Genomic DNA, 17,985 nt, shown 5'->3' on the forward strand with positions numbered 1-17,985 from the left:
CCTCATGAGACAGGATTTTTCTAATCTTAGTAATATTGCGTAGATTAAAAGGAATCTGTACTCGAGACTTGCTTTATATGAGGGACAAAGGACATTATCAAAAATTACTCCAAGATTGTGGTTACACAACCAGATAATTCTTCTCTAAGGTGCTTACTGTAGGGCCAAGTACAATGACTTCAGTTTTGTTCAGAAGTAAAAAGTTGCAGGTCATCCAGGGCTTTATGTCTATAACATATTGAACTACAGCGGTCCTGAGAGCTCAATACATTACAATTAAGGACTTAACATAGAAAGCCAAATTGCAGTGTTCCACTATGTTGAAATGCTAGAGGACTGTGTCTGTTCTATCTCACCGTATGTTTTCCAGTGTGAATATGGTGTGAGAGTGTGTGAGGAGCTTGTGGATGTGACCCTGTCCTCTGCTGCCTCCTGCTGCCCCTGCATCCCTCTACAGCTTCCTGTTGCCTGCTGCTGGTGGGTGTGTGGTGCCGCTCCCTCCTGCAGCAGCTCAGGATCAGTTGTTAGTCGACAAAGAGCAACAGTGGAGGTGAGCTGACTGCTTTATGTCTTCCTGTCATTCACAGAGAATGTTGCTTGTTCTGTGCAGGAAATGCTTTTTGTACTTTCCTCTGTGTGGTCTTACACTGATAGATTGTGATGTGGACCATCAGACCAGTTTGGGAGAAGACAAGGTGTTACAGCAAGAAGGAAGGCAGATGAGCAGCTGAAGTTTTACTTGTTTCTCTTCATCACAGTGAAACTGCCTACTGTCAGCTGGTGGCAGTGACAGAATATTATTTATCATATTTATATTGAGAGCTGAGTTTACTGAAGCTAAACTTCTCTGTATGTGGTGGATGTAGTTGCCTAACAGCTGTTTATGAAACTAAAGCCATGTAATCCAGCCAGCTTTGCCAAGCGGCAGCGGACAGAATAATGATATTATCATGATTATTTGTTTTGTTTATTGTTTGTTTTTGATAAAATTTTCTTTACTCTGGCTTCATAATCAGTTAATGCAAATGACAGAAAGCAATGATTTGCATCATCACTCCAGTTTTAAATATTCAATAACCTAAAGCGACAGACTTCAACTTTGTTCTTAGTTAGTATAATGTTATGAATAACTTAAAGGTCAAGCCAGAAGTATATATTTTGATCAATCTTGAATTCTTGAAGAGGTCTGAGAGTGATGAGGAAGTAAACCCTAACCCCAAAACACAGCCTTCACCAGAGGAAAAAAAAAAAAAACAACCCTAAAGATTAAATTTTTGCACTTGCAGAGAAACTGGACATGCAACATTTTTCTTCTGAAGAAAACGAAGTGCTGTGTTCTTAAGGGCTTCTTATGGCTCACTTTTAATGCAGCTTTGTATTCAAGATTAAGAGGCAATTACAATTTTCTTTACTTGGTTCATGAATAAACAATAAGAGTTAACTGTAGTACAACCATAACTCTGTAAGATGAATGACATCATGTCTTTCTTTGGTGAAAACCTTCAGAAAAACTTCATAAAACAAGTGTTCTCACTTTAACTGAATGTGAACCGCAGTAGTTGATGAGTGAAATTTACCACAATCCCTTTTAATGTGGGTAGACATGGATATTGTTAAAACAAGTAAATTTCATCATCTCTTAAGGAAAAGTGAAAGCTAAACAAAACAACAACTAAAGTTGTATTTTACACGTAAATGTAAATGTGCATATTCCAGTTTCATTGCTGGTGTGAGTGCAAGCCAAACCACAGTTGATATGTTTCGACATGCTCAGTGCTCCCTTGGCTGAGGCAGATACAGGAATGAAAGGCAGAGGTAGTCAGAGGGAGGAGGAAGTATTTTCACTCAGGTTACTAAAAACTGTATGTGTCAATGCTGAGGAGTGTTATCAAGCTGTGGCTTGAAGATCAGTACTGCTGCTGCTTACAGGATATAGTTACACGTTTGCTGAATTTATCTACCATAGTAAATGTTTAACTACATTGATGAAGGATTCAATTAGCCCATTTTGTCTAAAGAACCAGGGGAGTTTAAGAGACAAACAGCAAATAGTCTATTCATACTGGAGAAACTAAGGACAATTATTATCATCTTTTAAATAATATTTAAACGGTGACTCGTTTATCAAATCGAATCAAATCAAATCAGATTATTTGTATAGCGCCAAATCATAACAAAGCACTTTACATATAGAGCAGGTCTAGACCCAACTCTTTATAAATTTATTTAAAGAGACCCAACAGATCCCCTGATGAGCAAGCACTTGGCAACAGCGCTTGGCAATAGAAGTTGTTGCTGATCAATTTGCTGTTGATGATTGGTAATGGATCTATCAATGCTCAAGATGGATTTTTTTTCCATGAATATCAAACTGTATCACCTTCTCAGTTTGTACTATTTTCTTTCAGACTGAATCTAGTCGAGAAAGACTCCTTCATGGCCACAGGAAACAACGCCGGCTGAAACTGTGCAGTCACGTGATCATTTTATGCAATGGACAAAGCTGAGCGCATCCAATTAGTTTAAACCATCAGCACTTATTTAACTTGAAAGAACAGCACAAGGCCTTTGGGATCTTCAAGAAAAAGTGTGTGAGGTGTTGTTCATCTTCAGCCACTAAACACATCATTTAAGCAGTGGAAAGCATCAGCTGAGAACGCAGTTGCAAGTCACCATGATTGATCTGAGCTTTCTGACAGCGGAGGAGCAGGAGATCATACTGACTGTGTTGAAAAGAGATGCAGAGCTGAAGAAGACAGAGGAACAGCGTGTGCAGTGAGTCCACCCTGCTCTGGAGGGAGGCACATATAAATTTCCTACTCTCCTTAATTTTATCTTTTACTGACAGGATTGTGTCACAGCAATAGAACCCGTACACATGAGGAAGATTTTTTGATGAAGCTGTTAAAAATTGGCTTGTACAAAATTCAACTCAAAAACCTTTTCTTGCAATGCAAATCTAGAAATAGATCTTCTGAACAGTGGTGTAGCAACTAGATATTTCTCACTTGCACTTGCACTTTCTCTGCACCCAGAAATCTGCAGAAGACTGTTAATGACAGGGGCCAGCTGAGGTACCTGACTGGAAAATGGTTCTACGAGACCAAGCAGCTTCGCCACCAGGATCGTATCCATGGCTCTGACATCATCAGAGCCTCCATGAGACATACAGATAAACCAATAAGTATATGTGAGTCTGCTACTACCTGCATTGGTCCTCCCTGACATTGTAAAGTCACTTTAAAACACTGTAAAATCAATGATGCATCAAAATGCTGTTCCTGCTGAGTGACAGCAATATCTTCCCAAGCCTTTTTAACTGTAGAAATTTATAACTCTTTCATTATAAAAGTAAATATGTCAAAAGGGGTCTGAAACTTTCAAACTTCTTTCTTCTCAAATGTCTTCATCACCTGAGGCTGCCCTATTCCTCAAGATAAATGAATGAGAAGAGAGGTGTCACAAACACTAATTAAATTGTTGCACATGTGTGAATGCAAGCTCTGTGGATTTAAGCACATACACAAACAATTTGACAAAATAAGGACTGGTGTTCCTTTACTCAAAGCAGGTCCCAGTTTTTATTGGTCCACGATAAAGTATTACAGAAGTAGAACAGTAAGTGTGTACCTATTTTCACCAAGAATTTAAAAGTACACAGAAATGTGGAATCTTTTGAGCTTTCACACAGGCTCCATTTAAATCTTTATGGATGCTGTGCTACAGAAAATAACTTGAACATAGAGAGGTTTAGATAAGAAATTGACTTAGCTCAGTGTGTTAGGTGTCTGTAATATTCATGTTAGCCGGCTGGAAATGTATAATTGAATGACTGAATAACTGTCTTTAACTGTAGCTATGTATTGTGTTCTGCAGTGGAGCTCTCTCAGATCCTGCCAGAGAAGTCCAGTTTTGTCAGCAGTGAAAACAAGGAGGTGTTTGTCCCTCCTATTCTCTGTGGACTCCTCCTGGAGCCTCACCGGCAACTCAGCCATGAAGGGTAAGTGATGAGAAAGCAGAGATTACCTTTCATCACATTCATTTTATATTCATACATTTCAAGTTTTGGAATTTGAACGTTTGGCCTATTCTAAGACTACCTGGACCTCCTTATTTATTTCATGAAATGGCTAAGTTTTTTGCTTGTGAAAGGTGCTGCTCATATGAACTTAGTTGTGCTTCACTCTAATGCTCAGCAGCTGTCTGAGAAACAGAGTTAGACACAGGTAAATAGCACCTGCTCAACAGAGCTGAGTGCTTAACAGTTAAAGAGGCAGAGTGATGCTCTGATTGAGATCAAAGCCAGAGCAGAAATGACTTACTCATCTGGTGACCAGAGCGTCAGCTCAAACTATACACATTGCTTGGTGTTTAGTGGTTTAGGTGGTGACACCTGTCAGTGTTAGATTTACGATTAACTGCAGTTGCATGATAAGGTTAAAAAGGATTTATGCATTTATAAAAAGGGAACATAGTTTTAGAGTAAGGTAAGTGTTCTGTTAAGTGTCAACAAATCCCATGTAAAACAAAGGCAGGCAGAAATTTAAAAAATGTATAGTTTCATTTTGTAGGGGATTATTCTCAACAGCAGCTGCAAAGAGATTTGGATTTGGATTATGTGTGAGGATTTATTTCTGTGGGTCCTTGATGGGGGTCTAATACTTTACTTCACTTGGTTGTATAAGTCTGTTTTAGGTTTGGCTCTACGCATGGTATTTGTTGAAAGACATATAGGAGAATACAGCATTGTCCTTGAAAGTGAAGAATAGAATGACACAATTATTTAAAATCATGCAGATGTTTTACACAATACATTGTCTTTACAGTGACTTCATCTGTTGTTAAAAGGCCAAAGCAAGTACTTAAAAGAATTTTAGCTTCTTGTAGTTTGGAATAATCCCTGAAATAGAAACTGGCACCCCACAACTCAAGACAGTGTAGCATAAACAAAACATATCATGTGTTTTGTCTATTTTCAGATGCATCACATGCTGCAGTAGCTGAGTAAATTATCAGGGTGAGACTTAGGCTGAGGGGAGTTGAACTCATAGTAAATGATTAGTTAGTAATTGACCTTGTATTTCTCAATAATCTTATTTTAAGGTCAAGTCTCACATGTTCACATTTGCCACTGCATCTCAATCCATCAGTCTATAAAACAAATAAACACTCTGCTCTGCCACAGTTGATCCAAAAAGTAACCTTTGCTGTGGGCCACTGGCCCACAAAAATGTGTTAATGAACAAGAGCATAAGCTTTGTCTAACTCATGATATTGACATGAGTGTAATGCTCATTGGTGAACACACAGATTTTCCAGATCAAAATTGTGTTAATTGTTCAGATAATGCCGATGTATTTATTTTTTATAGGGATGAAAACCTGAACATTTCTACAGCACCACGGGACATATCGGCACTAGAGTTACAGTCACCCACAAAGGTAAGCAATTAGATTCTTAGTTTGTCTTCATATTTTGTCAGTCCAGTGTGATATTAAGTGATTATTTTGAGGGGTTTTGTTGCCCTTACTTCCACTTTAAAATACTCAATCCACAGCTCTGTGTAAAATCTCTTGTTATTTTTTCTGTGTTTAGGACCATTATGGGAAGATTCTTCTTGGGGCTAAGATTCATTATTATTCAATCTGCTTTTCATTAAGCTCATGTTATGCTAGATTTGTGCAGCTTTGTATCAGTAGACTGTGGTAGACTTGTGTTTTATTGTCATGACTGTGCAGTCTCTGTGGTGATCTTGTGGCCAGATCCACAGCAAACCTGTTGTACCCCTCTGACCCAAACAAATTGATTCATATTTCATCTTACCATCCAACAGTCTTTAAGTGTTCAAGTATTACCTGCAATGTTGTGTTGTTTCATTCATGGATATCATTGAAGTCATATCCACATTCACAAGCATTCACACACCAGGGCCACACAATAATAGATAATCAAACTAAAATCATAATCACAATGTGGGCAAGTGAAATAGCCAAACCCTACAAGTTGATTATTCCAATTATCAATATCTCAATGTTTGACCCTGCACTTGTACTTGAAAAATAGTTTTGTAAGTACATACAGTTTTAAACATACAAGATTTTTGTGACAGTGAGCATGTTGTGTGCATTTTGTCTCTCTGTTTTTGAAGCAGAGAAAAAATCCTTTCAACAGTGAGCCCAGCGACACCTGCTTATTTGATAGAGCAGTGGATCAAACAAAGACACAAAGTCAAGGTGAGAAGCATTAGCTTGCGCTATTTAAAAAGTAAATTACTGAATTACTTTTTTAGTTGTGAGATATTATGTGATATGCTTTGTATTGAATTTATGCTCGATGGACTAATCATAAAAACTGTGACATATAACCTATGTTCATGAAGTTCTAGCAATCTTTTTGACATGCAAGTGTGTGGGTCCCCTACAGCTGCTTCAAACTTTGCTGTGAACAGTAGTTGGCATGAGCAGCGGTTGCATGGCAGCTGAAAGCATGTATTGTCATTTCTAATAGTTATTTAATCTGTGTTTATTGCCTCTTGTTTTTGTTACAGTATTATTAAAGCCATTTTCATGTGGTGATACTTGATGAATGACAGTTCCCCAGGAGTTGTCAAAGAAAAGGAAAATCCAGTTACATGAGACTGCCAGCCTAGCCACATTCCTAAACCTTAATCTGTACTGCATGACTTGTGGGTGCTGGAAATATTTCACATGAGCTGTGAAAACCACATTTTTGTTGGTGAAACTATACGATAAGATTAAAGCATTGTTTCAGTTGCATTTTGAGGTTGTAGCAACTGTAGTTAGTTATTTTGAGATATATTATACAGACATGAGTATTTAGTGTAGTGATTCCTTGAAAGGGCGGAAGGAAGGCAACAGTTGGTGAAAGGAAACCAGGTCAGAAATTTTGGGAGAAAGATGCCAGTGGAAAGGTTCAGTTGACCAATTATTAAAGACTGGAGTCAAAAGTAATAATTTAGGAAATTAAATGTTTTGATGACTAACTAATGAAGTGGCTGAGGGAACCCAATGATTTAAAAAATTTTGTTTTCGAAAAAAAAAACAAAAAAACACTTACCATTGATAAAAAGCACAGCAGACGTTTTGATATATAAAATGATGTTTATTTATTTTGTTTTGTGTTTGTTTTTTTTTTCTATTTTTTTTTTTTCAGAGCCTTTTCCATCATCTAACAGCTCAATTTCTTATGCTAGCAGCGTTAGGCAAGACCCCAGTAATCCAGTCTCCCAGCATCCAGCAGTCACCATGGCAATGCCTGAAGACATAGCAGTTAGCACCAGTTTACTGGACTGTTCTGTTGAAGAAGAAGGGTCAAGCAGTAGAGAGAGTAACTCTACTGCTCTGCAAGGCATCCTCAAGTACTTATCCACGTCTAATACCACAGACTCTCCTTTCCCTCACCTGAATCAGCAGGATCCAGTTAGTGTAGATTCTCCTGCAGAGACCTGGATTGATAGGAAACAAGTAAGTTTCAGCACCATGGTCAGTCACAATGGGAAGGAGTGGCAGGATGAGAAGGAGCTGGGAGGATGCAGTTTGCTGGACACTGACTCTGTTACCTCCTGTGAAATTAAAGATAGCCTACTGAATAACAATGACCTTGAGAATTCTGGCAGAAGAGCTACTGGCACATATAAACTGTTACTCAGGATTCCAAATGATTTGCAGGAAGGTGAACTCATTTGCAAAAATGATTCAGACTTCAGAGACCAAGAGGCTGGCCAACACCAGGTTCATAGTGGTAAGATTTTTATTTAAGACCAATGAGTAAATGACAAATCATCAATTAATAAATTAATGATATGCTATATAAGCATTCATTAACAAAAACAATATTATCACATTAATCCTGGCTGTACATGTTCTTCCATGAAAACATCTCTTTTCATTCTATTATTGTACTTAACTGTGCCTTGCTTTGCATGATTGCTAGTCACAAAATTAAAATGCTGAATTAAAAATTCAGATTTTTTTTGTAGAGCAGTTGCATTAGTTTATAAGTGAGAGGATGGCAATGGGGCTAATGTAGCCTTGTGGCACAGCCTCATATATATATATCAGTACAGTGGTGGACAGCAACATAGTTAATTTACTGAAGTAATGTACATAAGTACAGTTTTTGAGAATCTGTACTTAAATTCTATACTTCATTGATTTATTTTTTTGGGAGCGTTATGCTTTTATGACATCACATTTAAAAGGCATTTCTATCAAGCTAAACATTGCCCTGCCAACCTCTGCTGCCTTTTTAAGGCTTTTTACCACTGCTGGGTTAATCTTCACTCCAAAACGGGGAAGAATTACTTTGCAAAACTTTGAAAACCAGCTCCTGCTAAAGTTGAACAAGAACTTCCAGTTAGAGCAGTAGACTAGAAGGAGGAGAAGAGAGAGAGGAGGAGAAAGGAGAGGGAGGAGAGGAGAGGAGCACAGGAGGGAGGACAACAAGGAGAGAAATGCAGAGGAAAAATTGCCTTTTCTGGACCAAATTAAATTTTCTGTCTTTAGCATTAAGTGGCTTACTCAGCATTAAGTGGCAACTCTGTGGCTTACAGAGTTTTTGTCACTGAGCCAAGAAGTTTATTATAACTGATTTTATTATTATTATAACTCATTTAGTATTTTGATTTAGCGCAGGGGTGGTTTTCTTTTAATACAAAGAACAAGAGGGTTTGCTTCTTATTCAATAATTTTCAGTTCAAATCAGTTCATTCACTGCATTATTTTAAAGTCAGACTCTTTGATTGTACTGATTCAGGGCACATTGCATTGCAATGAAAAGTACTTTGAATAAGTACATTAGTGTTTTTAAAAGTAAGTAGTCCTGTAATTTTACTCAAGTCATAGTTTAGCTTAGCTACTTGCACGTTTATTGGAGTGACATTTGACCATGATGATCTGTACTTTGACTTAAATGCTGGAGCTGTGTACTTTGTACCCAACCCTAACCCTAACCCTTCAATGACTCAATATGATATATATCAATGACCCTATGTAGTGGCCCTTCAAATGCTGTAGAATGTAGACACAAAACTGAGTTCTACCTGAATGATCTAAGACGTGGCCTCTGTCTTTACAGGTGTGTCTCAGCAATTTCATCAAGAACTTCTCAGCCCTGCAGGGTCCCCCCTTGCTTCAGCTGAGCAGGCGTCAGGTAAGCCTGCTCACTTAGAGCCACAGTTGGAAAAGGACTGTCAGTCTCATTGTAAGGCGACAGATGGGCCATCCAGGTACAATACGCATCCCCCAAATCTCCCTAAACAAAGCAATGACATCTCTATCGAGGCGACCTCAGATCCAAAGCCATCACCTAGTGGTAGCTCAAACAGTTCATCTCATGCTCTTTTACCACAGCCGAGACGAAAGCTGCTTGAAATTTTTAGAACAGGCAGAGAAGAGAAGAGTGGCAGAGTGCAGAGCTGTCAGAAAGAGGAGGTGAAGACACAGCAGAGAAATCAAGACAACACACACAGTATCTCCTTCAGTGCTACAGATTTGACTGTGGACAAAAACAACGCTAAACCCTCTGAGTTGACTGAGGTCAGAAAACTACAACTTATAGCAGTACAGAACACTATACTTACAGAGGCAATGATCACAATAGATACTGACACACAGCAGGAGGCAACAGAGAGCAGGGATGTTCAGTTTCCAGAAAGACTATCAAATCTGAAAGCTTTCTGGGAGAGAGAGAATACTGGCCCCAAAATAATATTCACCAGAGAAGAGGCAAGACAGGAAGACATCTCCCCGAAAGAAATAGACATTTCCGATGGCCATCAGACATATGTGGAGAAGATCAATAGTCTCTCAGCCCAAAAAGGTCACAATAGGTCACAAGAAGATATTTCATGGCCACAAACTGAATGTCAGCCATTTGTAGATTTAGCCACAGAAGATGGCATCTATAAAGCGAATCCAGTCCTCATCTATGATGAAAAAGACTACTCTTTAACAGGTTCACTAACAGAGTCACAGATCCCTGAGATCCCATGCCAGCAGGTGGGTGTTTCAGTTTCTGCTCACATAAAGTCTAGTGTCAGTACTCCAGAGGACAGGCCAGCCAAGATCCATGATCGCAAGCATTTCTGGGAGTCAGAGTATACAGGCCCCAGGATTATCTCAGTGAGAATTAGAGAAGTCTCGGGTAGCTCAGTGCCCTGTAACAAAGCGGTTTCTCCACAGTCTGAACTAAAAACGTCATTATATACCAAAGAGAATGAGGGAGAGCCACAAACCTCTCCTCATAAACCCAAGTCTACTGTCGTCTTAAATTCATCAATACTGACAGACAAAGGTTTTTTCACTGAGAGTCCAGAGAGTTCTTGTGGCACTGGTGATATTAAGTCAACACGTCACCAATTTCAAGTCAAGCCTGATACAGCATGTGAAGACAGGCCCCTCAGTCTTAGTAAATTCCAACAACTAAGCTCAAAGGACCAGGCTAACGATGTCAGGAGGATTCCATCTAAGACCTGCCACCCAAGAGTTCTGCCTAGGGAACCATCTAGTCCTGAGAGGTCCAGGCTGGAGAGTTCCCCCTTGAAAACCTTTCCAATTGACATCAAACCTCAAACGAAGGCTGCTGGGGAACACCAAGGAAAGCCCACGCCTGCCCCAAGGCAGAGGAAGAGTCCTTTACATGGAGCAAACCAAACTGTCTTACCAGATTGTAAACCTAGTACAAACACAACCCTATGTGCTCTACCTACCTCTACACTACCAAGTAATTCAAGTTCATTTACTTCACCACAGCCCAAAAAGGCCACAGAGAAAAAACTGGAAAACTTTACACAACTTGCCAGGTCTTTCATCCCTCAGGATTTTCAATACTACCTTAGGCCACAGGAGAAGGTTAATAATGCCCCTCCTTTTCACCAAGAAAAATGCATTGCTGAAGAGATTGATATGCCACACAGTCCACAGATTTCCATCAGAGACCTTGTGGGAAACCTGAGAGACAGACTTGCTGAGGGGAATACTCCTCGAATCAGTTCTTGGGCTAGGCAAAAGAAAGATGAAAACTCCAAACAAGACTCTACAACCAGGGCCTGGTCCCTGTCTTGGGCAAGTCCAGGCAGTGAGCATTTGAATTCTCTATCTATTCCTTTTTCTTCAAGCTTCTGATTGAAAAATTAAATCCAGCCTTTTATTTTTAGCTCAAATTACCACACTAGCATTAAAGTTAGTCTGATATGACAGTTAGTATGTTCACCTTGACAAATTGTTACATTTCGAAATTTTTGTGCATGTTTGCACAATCAATACTCACTAACCTGAAAATTTCTCTCGTATTTTCCCCTAGTTTCTTCTTGTTTATCCTCAGAAAACCATAGAAGAAATGTGCAGATTTTAGCTCTAACCATTTAAGTTAATGGGGAAACTATTCTCTTTTCAGTTACATGTTATTTTATTTGTGATCAAAGAGATGCTGAAGCAGTAGATCTGTGGTTTCTAAAAAGCAGCTAATTACCAATGTAGTTATTCAAACAGATGCTACCAACATCAGGATTTCTGCTAGTTGCTGTGCTGATTGAATCTTCTTTCACATCCTAAAGCAATTAACTAACTATGCACATATGAAGTTGCCAGCACTTATTTCAGTTGTTTCACATTCACTGAAACAGAAGCAATGTGCTTTCAGGATGCTGGAATAATCTGTGTTGAGTCTGTTTTCTGGCAGGTTATGATGACAGTTCTAGTCCTGTCATGTCAGATGTGAAATGCTTATCTTCAAGGAGCATGTCTTCAACCAAAAGTCTGGAAAATGTCACCTCAATATCAAGTAACAATCCTTTTTTCTTAAGATATTTTTCCTGTGCTCTTTTATTCAGCTGAAGTTATTGAGCATTATACTGTCAGTACATTTTTCTTTTACAAAATAAAACAAAACAGAAGTCTTAATAATGTCACATTACATAACAGTAATACACAAATAATTTTGTCATTGTTTATTTCCTTTTAGGAGATGACAAGACCAAAAATATCTCAACCGATCAAATCAATTTAGGTGTGGACAATGATAAACATTAAGACCTCTTTTTAGCTAAACATGAACACTATTAGTACATTCATAGCTTGTTGAATGATTTAAAGCTCTTTGCAAGTTTTGCTATTGCTGCAAAGATAATGTTGGGATTCACAGCTTTTTACTGACTAGTTAAACATCAAACTTCATTCCTTTATGCATGAACAGCTGTCATATAGTTATAGCAGGTAGTTAACACCAATGTTAACTCTTGTTTCAAGTGCTTCTTTTCTTCTGCTTAAGTTAGCATGCTAACCAACTACCCTGTCCTTTTTTGCCACTTTACAATAGTCACTTGACTGTAGCCTCCAATCTGCCTGAGCAGCAAAGGCATCTTAGAAATAGTCCCTTTAAACATGACATTAACATCCTATTGGAATTCAAAAGTCATACTCACAACACTTTATGTCCATTGTAAGGGAGATCAAGTGATATCTTTCTTTCCGGTTTCTTCACTTCCACCATCAGTTTCTCCTCTCTCCAGCTCAAAGCAGATAAAAAGCAATGTGTCTTTGCCTGTTCTGCAGCAGGACAAGGTAAATCTCAAACAAATCTCACAAATTACATAAGATCTTGTCTTTTCCCATCTGTATCATTTGCGGTTCTCTTGTTTTTTCTCATGTTTTCAGACAAACAGTGACAGCACTTTTGAGAGTAATTTGGACTGGACAAAAAACACAGGCAGCTCTACATCTAACATAAGTCTGTCTTCTGGGATGGCATCTATGTTGTCTGTATGTCCACATACAGCTGACTAAAATAGATAAAGTCTCTGATAAAAATACTTTTTACCTTATAACTAATGAGTTTTCAGTTTAATTACTACACTTTTCAAAGACCAACAGGATACTGCTGGCAACTTGCGATGTTACCATGCTGACATGAAACAAATAAAATAACTAGAGAGGTTGAAGCGTTGTCCTTCTTGTGACCTGTTATGAATAAGCAGGCCAGCAGCAGCATCAGCAGTCTTCACCTTGCCGACTTTAATGATGTTGAAGTCCAGGGCAGCATTCAGTTTGCAGTGAACTACATCCAGAAGCTTGGAGAATTTCACATTTTTGTGGTGCACTGCAGGGAGCTGGCTGTGGCTGACACTAAAAAGAACTGCTCTGACCCGTAAGCCCATTGTATGAGTTGAACCATTCATAAAAGTTGGACAAAACAAACCAGCCAGTTAGCCAGTTAGACAATCACTATCTTAAACCTCTTTGTCATTTAAAGCATTTGCAATAATCCTCTCAATAGTAACCACATTGTCTTTTTACAGCTATGTGAAATGTTACCTTCTCCCTGGCAAAACAAAGTTGGGAAAGAAGAAAACCACAGTGAAGAAGAAAACATTAAACCCCACCTACAATGAAATCCTCAGGGTAACAATTCCAAATTTAATATTGAATACATTGGATCAATATTTTAAAAACACAAAGAAAAATATTGCTTTCTTCTCCTTGCATAGTTTAAAGTCACAATGGAGGTGTTAAAAACTCAGAGTTTGAACATTTCTGTTTGGCACAATAACACTTTTGGGCGGAAGAGCTTCTTGGGTGAGGTGGACTTGGATCTGTCAGAGTGGGACTTCAGTAACACACAGATCAATGAATATACATTAAAAGCCAGGGTAAAGTCTCAACTTCTCTTGTATTTTTTGTAGAAATGACTCTTGGACATTTACTCCCCTCAGTCCCACTAATCTCACATTAATTCTTCAGGTGTCACCACAAACCTCAGTTCTTTCTTCCCCACAACTGATACATGGCAGGGGACAGATGAGGGTTGCTCTGAGATTTCTGCCCCAGGCATCCCACAGTGAGCTGATGATTCCTCAGTTCCTATTATTATTTCTTATTTTGTATTACTTTGTATTATAAATTATTGTGGTCTGACTACATCCTTAGATAAAAGATCATCTAGGATGGAGACTGGTGAGGTGCAGATTTGGGTAAAAGACTGTAAGAATCTCCCTTCATTCAAAGGAGTGATTATTGACCCATTCGTAAGATGGTAGGATGTACTGTCAGGACACTGCCCAAAGTATTAAAATACAATAAGTTAATAAATTAATAGATAAAAAAATCACTTTCTTCTATTCTGTTGCAGCACCGTACTTCCTGACACAAGCAGGAAAAGTTGCCAGAAGACCCGGGTGGTGAAGAGAACAGTCAGTCCAATGTTCAATCATACCATGGTGTATGATGGCTTTCGAATTGAGGACCTCAGGGAGGCCTGTGTAGAGATGACAGTGTGGGACCACGATCGACTGAGCAGCCGCTATATAGGAGGCCTGAGGCTTGGATTAGGTACAGGTGAGATTCAAGCTCCAGAGCTCCAGTTTTTCAACATGGTTAAATGAAAAAAATAAAGTGCTGAGCTGTGCAGAGAACCATGAGGCAGTTTATAGTGTATATAAGAGAAAGAAGAAAACCAAAGTTTGATCATGTAACACCTGTTTTTTTATTATTATTATTATTATTATTATTATTTATTTATTTATTTATTTATTTTACTAACCTTTGACCTTTTTTCGCTGTGGTTCGCTGTTTAAACCTGTGCTTTTACTACTAGCAAAATTTCAATTCCCAAACCATCATATGTGAGGAGATCCTAATTTGTGATGTGACTGACAAATAACCCCTCAATACAGTATTTGTTTACATCAAACTTAATTTATTCTTAGTATAAACAAAAAAGTGTAGTTATGGGGAGTTTCCACTTCCCTCCCTTGGATAGTACTCTGAAATCATTCTCATCTGAACATGCAGAACTTAGAATGGAATAGAATAGACTAGAATGCCCTTTATTGTCATTATACAGCTGTACAACAAGATTGGAGAGCTTCTCCTTTTTCAGTGCAGAATAAACATAAGTATGAATATATTTAACAAACATAAGTAAACATAACAGAATAAGTATAGTATAAAATAGAAAATGAAATGAAATCTAAAATGTCAATGTGTATTTGCCTTATATACAGTATGGACATGGTGCACTTTTAATGCACAGAGGTGAGTTCACAGAGCAGCAACATGAAATTGACAAATAGCAAGGTCAAAAAATACACTCTGATGTGAAATGTATCCTTCTGAAAAATACTCACATATTACAGAACTGCAACTATATTTGAAAACACACACCACTCCCTCTAGTGAGTTTTATGAATTACTATGTCCTATATAGTTCAACCACAGTATCCCCCAATCCAATCCAGTATCTGTGGGATGAGCTGGACCAACAAGTCTTAAGGCCCCAGTTGCCTTAAGGGATCTGGACTTAATGGATTTGCTGCTAATGGCTTTGCGCAGATACCACGGCTCATCATCAGTGGTCTAGTCAAGTCCAGCCCTTGTTGGGTCAGGGCTGATTTGGTTGGAAAATTGAGGCCTACACAATATAAGATGGGCATTCCTATTATTATGGTTTATCTTTGTATATGTATTTTGGACACAACCTGAGACTAACTCTTCTAGAAAAAAGGAGCCAATGAGACACAGATAGGCCAGGGTCAGCTAATCAAGTAGGAGGGCAACACAGTAGGGCAGGAGGTAAAGGGACCTGAAAAGGAAGCAAGAGGTGAGCATCACAACAAAATTGAGAACACAAATTCTGCTGACATTTGTGGAGAACTTGTGGAGAACTAGCTAGACTGATGCTATGTGATCCATTTTACATTTTGATGAAAGGTGCACACATAGACACATTATGATGAGTTCAATATAAATAACATAATGTCTGTGCTTGTCTGTATAGGGAAAAGTTATGGGGTGGACGTACCTTGGATGGATTCAACTATAGATGAGGCACACTTATGGCAGAGGATGTTACAGTCTGATGGTGAATGGGCAGAGGATATTTTACCTTTGAGAGGGTTGATGATGGTAAAATGCATGCCAAAGTGAAACTGGGTAAAATGTATATAAATGTTGTAGGAGAATGCTGAGCACCCATTTGGTTGAGCTACCTATAGTATGAGTGAAAGCAGCGACCTTAATGCACAATGTGTATGTATCTGTATAACTGATGGTCATTGTATGATGCATGAATACACAACTCTGTTTGGTTAATGTTGTCTAATCCACATATTAAATGTGTCATTTGAAAAACTATTCAGAAAAATGATACAGACTGGAGTAGAGGCTACAGTTTAAGCTATACCCTAACAATTGTTTTGAACTGAACACTTTTAATGAAAATCCTGTTGTTCTGTCATCTGATTATTGCACAAAGCGCACCTTTCTTCACTAAAATAAATGAATGTTACTTCTGATTTTATGTTCAGGTAATCGTTTACATTTTAAAGAAAATTACATATATGCTTGAACAATTGACAACACACAATTGAAGTTGGTGCTGTTTAAGCAATTTATCAGTAATAGATGCTTCTACAATCCTCCTCTTCAATTACAATCCTGTTTATGTTATCCTGTTTTACGATTTATGACTCTATGGCACTAACTGCAAATTATGAATATCATAACTGGGACATATGCATTCTTAATGCAAACTTTGTGGCATTTGAAAAGTGGCGAGTTGAAAAAGTTTTTTAAGCTTCTAATGTCAGTAGAAATTACTACTGAGCACTATGAATACAGAAACCAATGACAGCATGAATTGAGAGTGTGCATGTTCAATCATCTGCATTTTCTTTCAATTGTATTTGTTTGTTTTCTCTTATATTCACTCTATTTAGTTAGAGTCCTCAACAGCGGTTGCTGCAGCAATGTTATAAACACCAAATGTCACTCTTGTTGACCTACAAATGACAACTGAGAGAAATGTTCCCTCACCGAACAACTAGTGGCAACCACGGGTTTGTATCACGAAGGCTGATTAGAATGCCTTTATCTAGTTTCATTCACCCGACATCCAAAATCCACAAAAAAGAACCAAAAAACCCCAAACAAAACAAAAAACAAACAAACAAACAAACAAAAAAAAAAAAAAAAACAGTTATCGACACGCTAATAGCAAACTATAATAACAAAATCGGAATACTATAAACAAATAATTCTAACAAAAAGTAACTCAGTTCTGATTTTTTTTCACAAATTTTTCTCTCTCCCCAACTCCTCTCACAGTTCTATCGTTATCTGTCTATCTTGGAATGGCCAGGCCAATTTCCAAGAGACTTGATTGGTCAGTAGGCGATCTAATGTACCTGCTAAACTCTTAATCCTGAACCTGCTCACTCAGGTTACTCACTCAGTGTAAATACCATGGCAGTGTGATCCAATAGAAATTAAACTAATTTCGCAAGACTGAAAACCCAGGGTTAAACCCTGAATTTACGTCCCTAAACTGAATTTCAACTTCGTGATAACAGGCCTCTGGTCTTGCTTGTCATTCAATACTGAGGTGTCTCAGTAAAATATGAAAGCCCTAATGACACCACCCATAACTGCAATAAAAATCTCAATTGTGAAGGACAGAATTAACTGGAATTGTCATGTTTCCTTGTACATTCAATGCACCAACATTTCATCCTTCATCGTCACTCGAGTCTGAAGCTTTCTCATTGGTTAATCCACATTGATACGACAAAAAATCGCTCAGTAGCATTGGTTTCCGCGTCCTGTCAGTCGAGACGGAAACCAGCTAACCAGTTTCCAGCCTCTGCGTTGCTAAGGTAAATTAAACAGTTGCGTCAAGTACACTGTATTACACTCTGAAGACATGGCAATAGGTTAGCAAAATAAATGTATCACACTGGACGTTTTGGGGAAAACATGATTGAATGGGCTGTTGTGGTGTGTAGACGAGTAACAAGTGACTCAGTAAAGTCCTGATTGAAAGCTAACATATCTGAAGGTAACGTCGTAACTCTCATTTATGGAACTGTAACGCTGTAGAAGTGACACCATGCTTATTTAATCTGAATTGTCAGTGTACCGCTATTTTAAGTTTTTTTTGTTTCATCTTAATGCGTGGACCTGGAACTGTGGG

At 38.3% G+C, this 17,985-nt stretch overlaps 1 protein-coding gene across 15 annotated transcripts; it reads left to right on the forward strand.

Moving 5' to 3' along the window:
* The first annotated feature begins 479 nt into the window (after positions 1–479).
* Positions 480–17,007, forward strand: sytl2a (synaptotagmin-like 2a). Of its 15 annotated transcripts, none has more exons than XM_029519895.1 (19): positions 480–550; positions 2,409–2,775; positions 3,036–3,190; positions 3,877–4,000; positions 5,372–5,441; positions 6,149–6,233; positions 7,174–7,761; positions 9,097–11,097; positions 11,701–11,802; positions 11,983–12,027; positions 12,514–12,581; positions 12,675–12,779; positions 12,995–13,164; positions 13,316–13,418; positions 13,505–13,666; positions 13,758–13,854; positions 13,944–14,049; positions 14,146–14,351; positions 15,793–17,007. In XM_029519895.1, exons 2-19 carry the CDS (start codon positions 2,675–2,677, stop codon positions 15,939–15,941), a joined length of 4,437 nt encoding a protein of 1,478 aa, XP_029375755.1. In that variant the 5' UTR covers positions 480–550; positions 2,409–2,674; the 3' UTR covers positions 15,942–17,007. The 15 variants fall into 15 exon arrangements, 12 of the variants coding, with proteins under 12 accessions (XP_029375755.1, XP_029375762.1, XP_029375756.1 ...); XM_029519902.1 differs by having other exon boundaries at positions 9,097–9,171; XM_029519896.1 differs by lacking the exon at positions 11,983–12,027.
* Positions 17,008–17,985: the final 978 nt, after the last annotated feature.

The sequence above is a fragment of the Echeneis naucrates genome, chromosome 14 (genome assembly GCF_900963305.1).
Source record: "Echeneis naucrates chromosome 14, fEcheNa1.1, whole genome shotgun sequence".
Lineage (NCBI taxonomy): Eukaryota > Metazoa > Chordata > Actinopteri > Carangiformes > Echeneidae > Echeneis > Echeneis naucrates.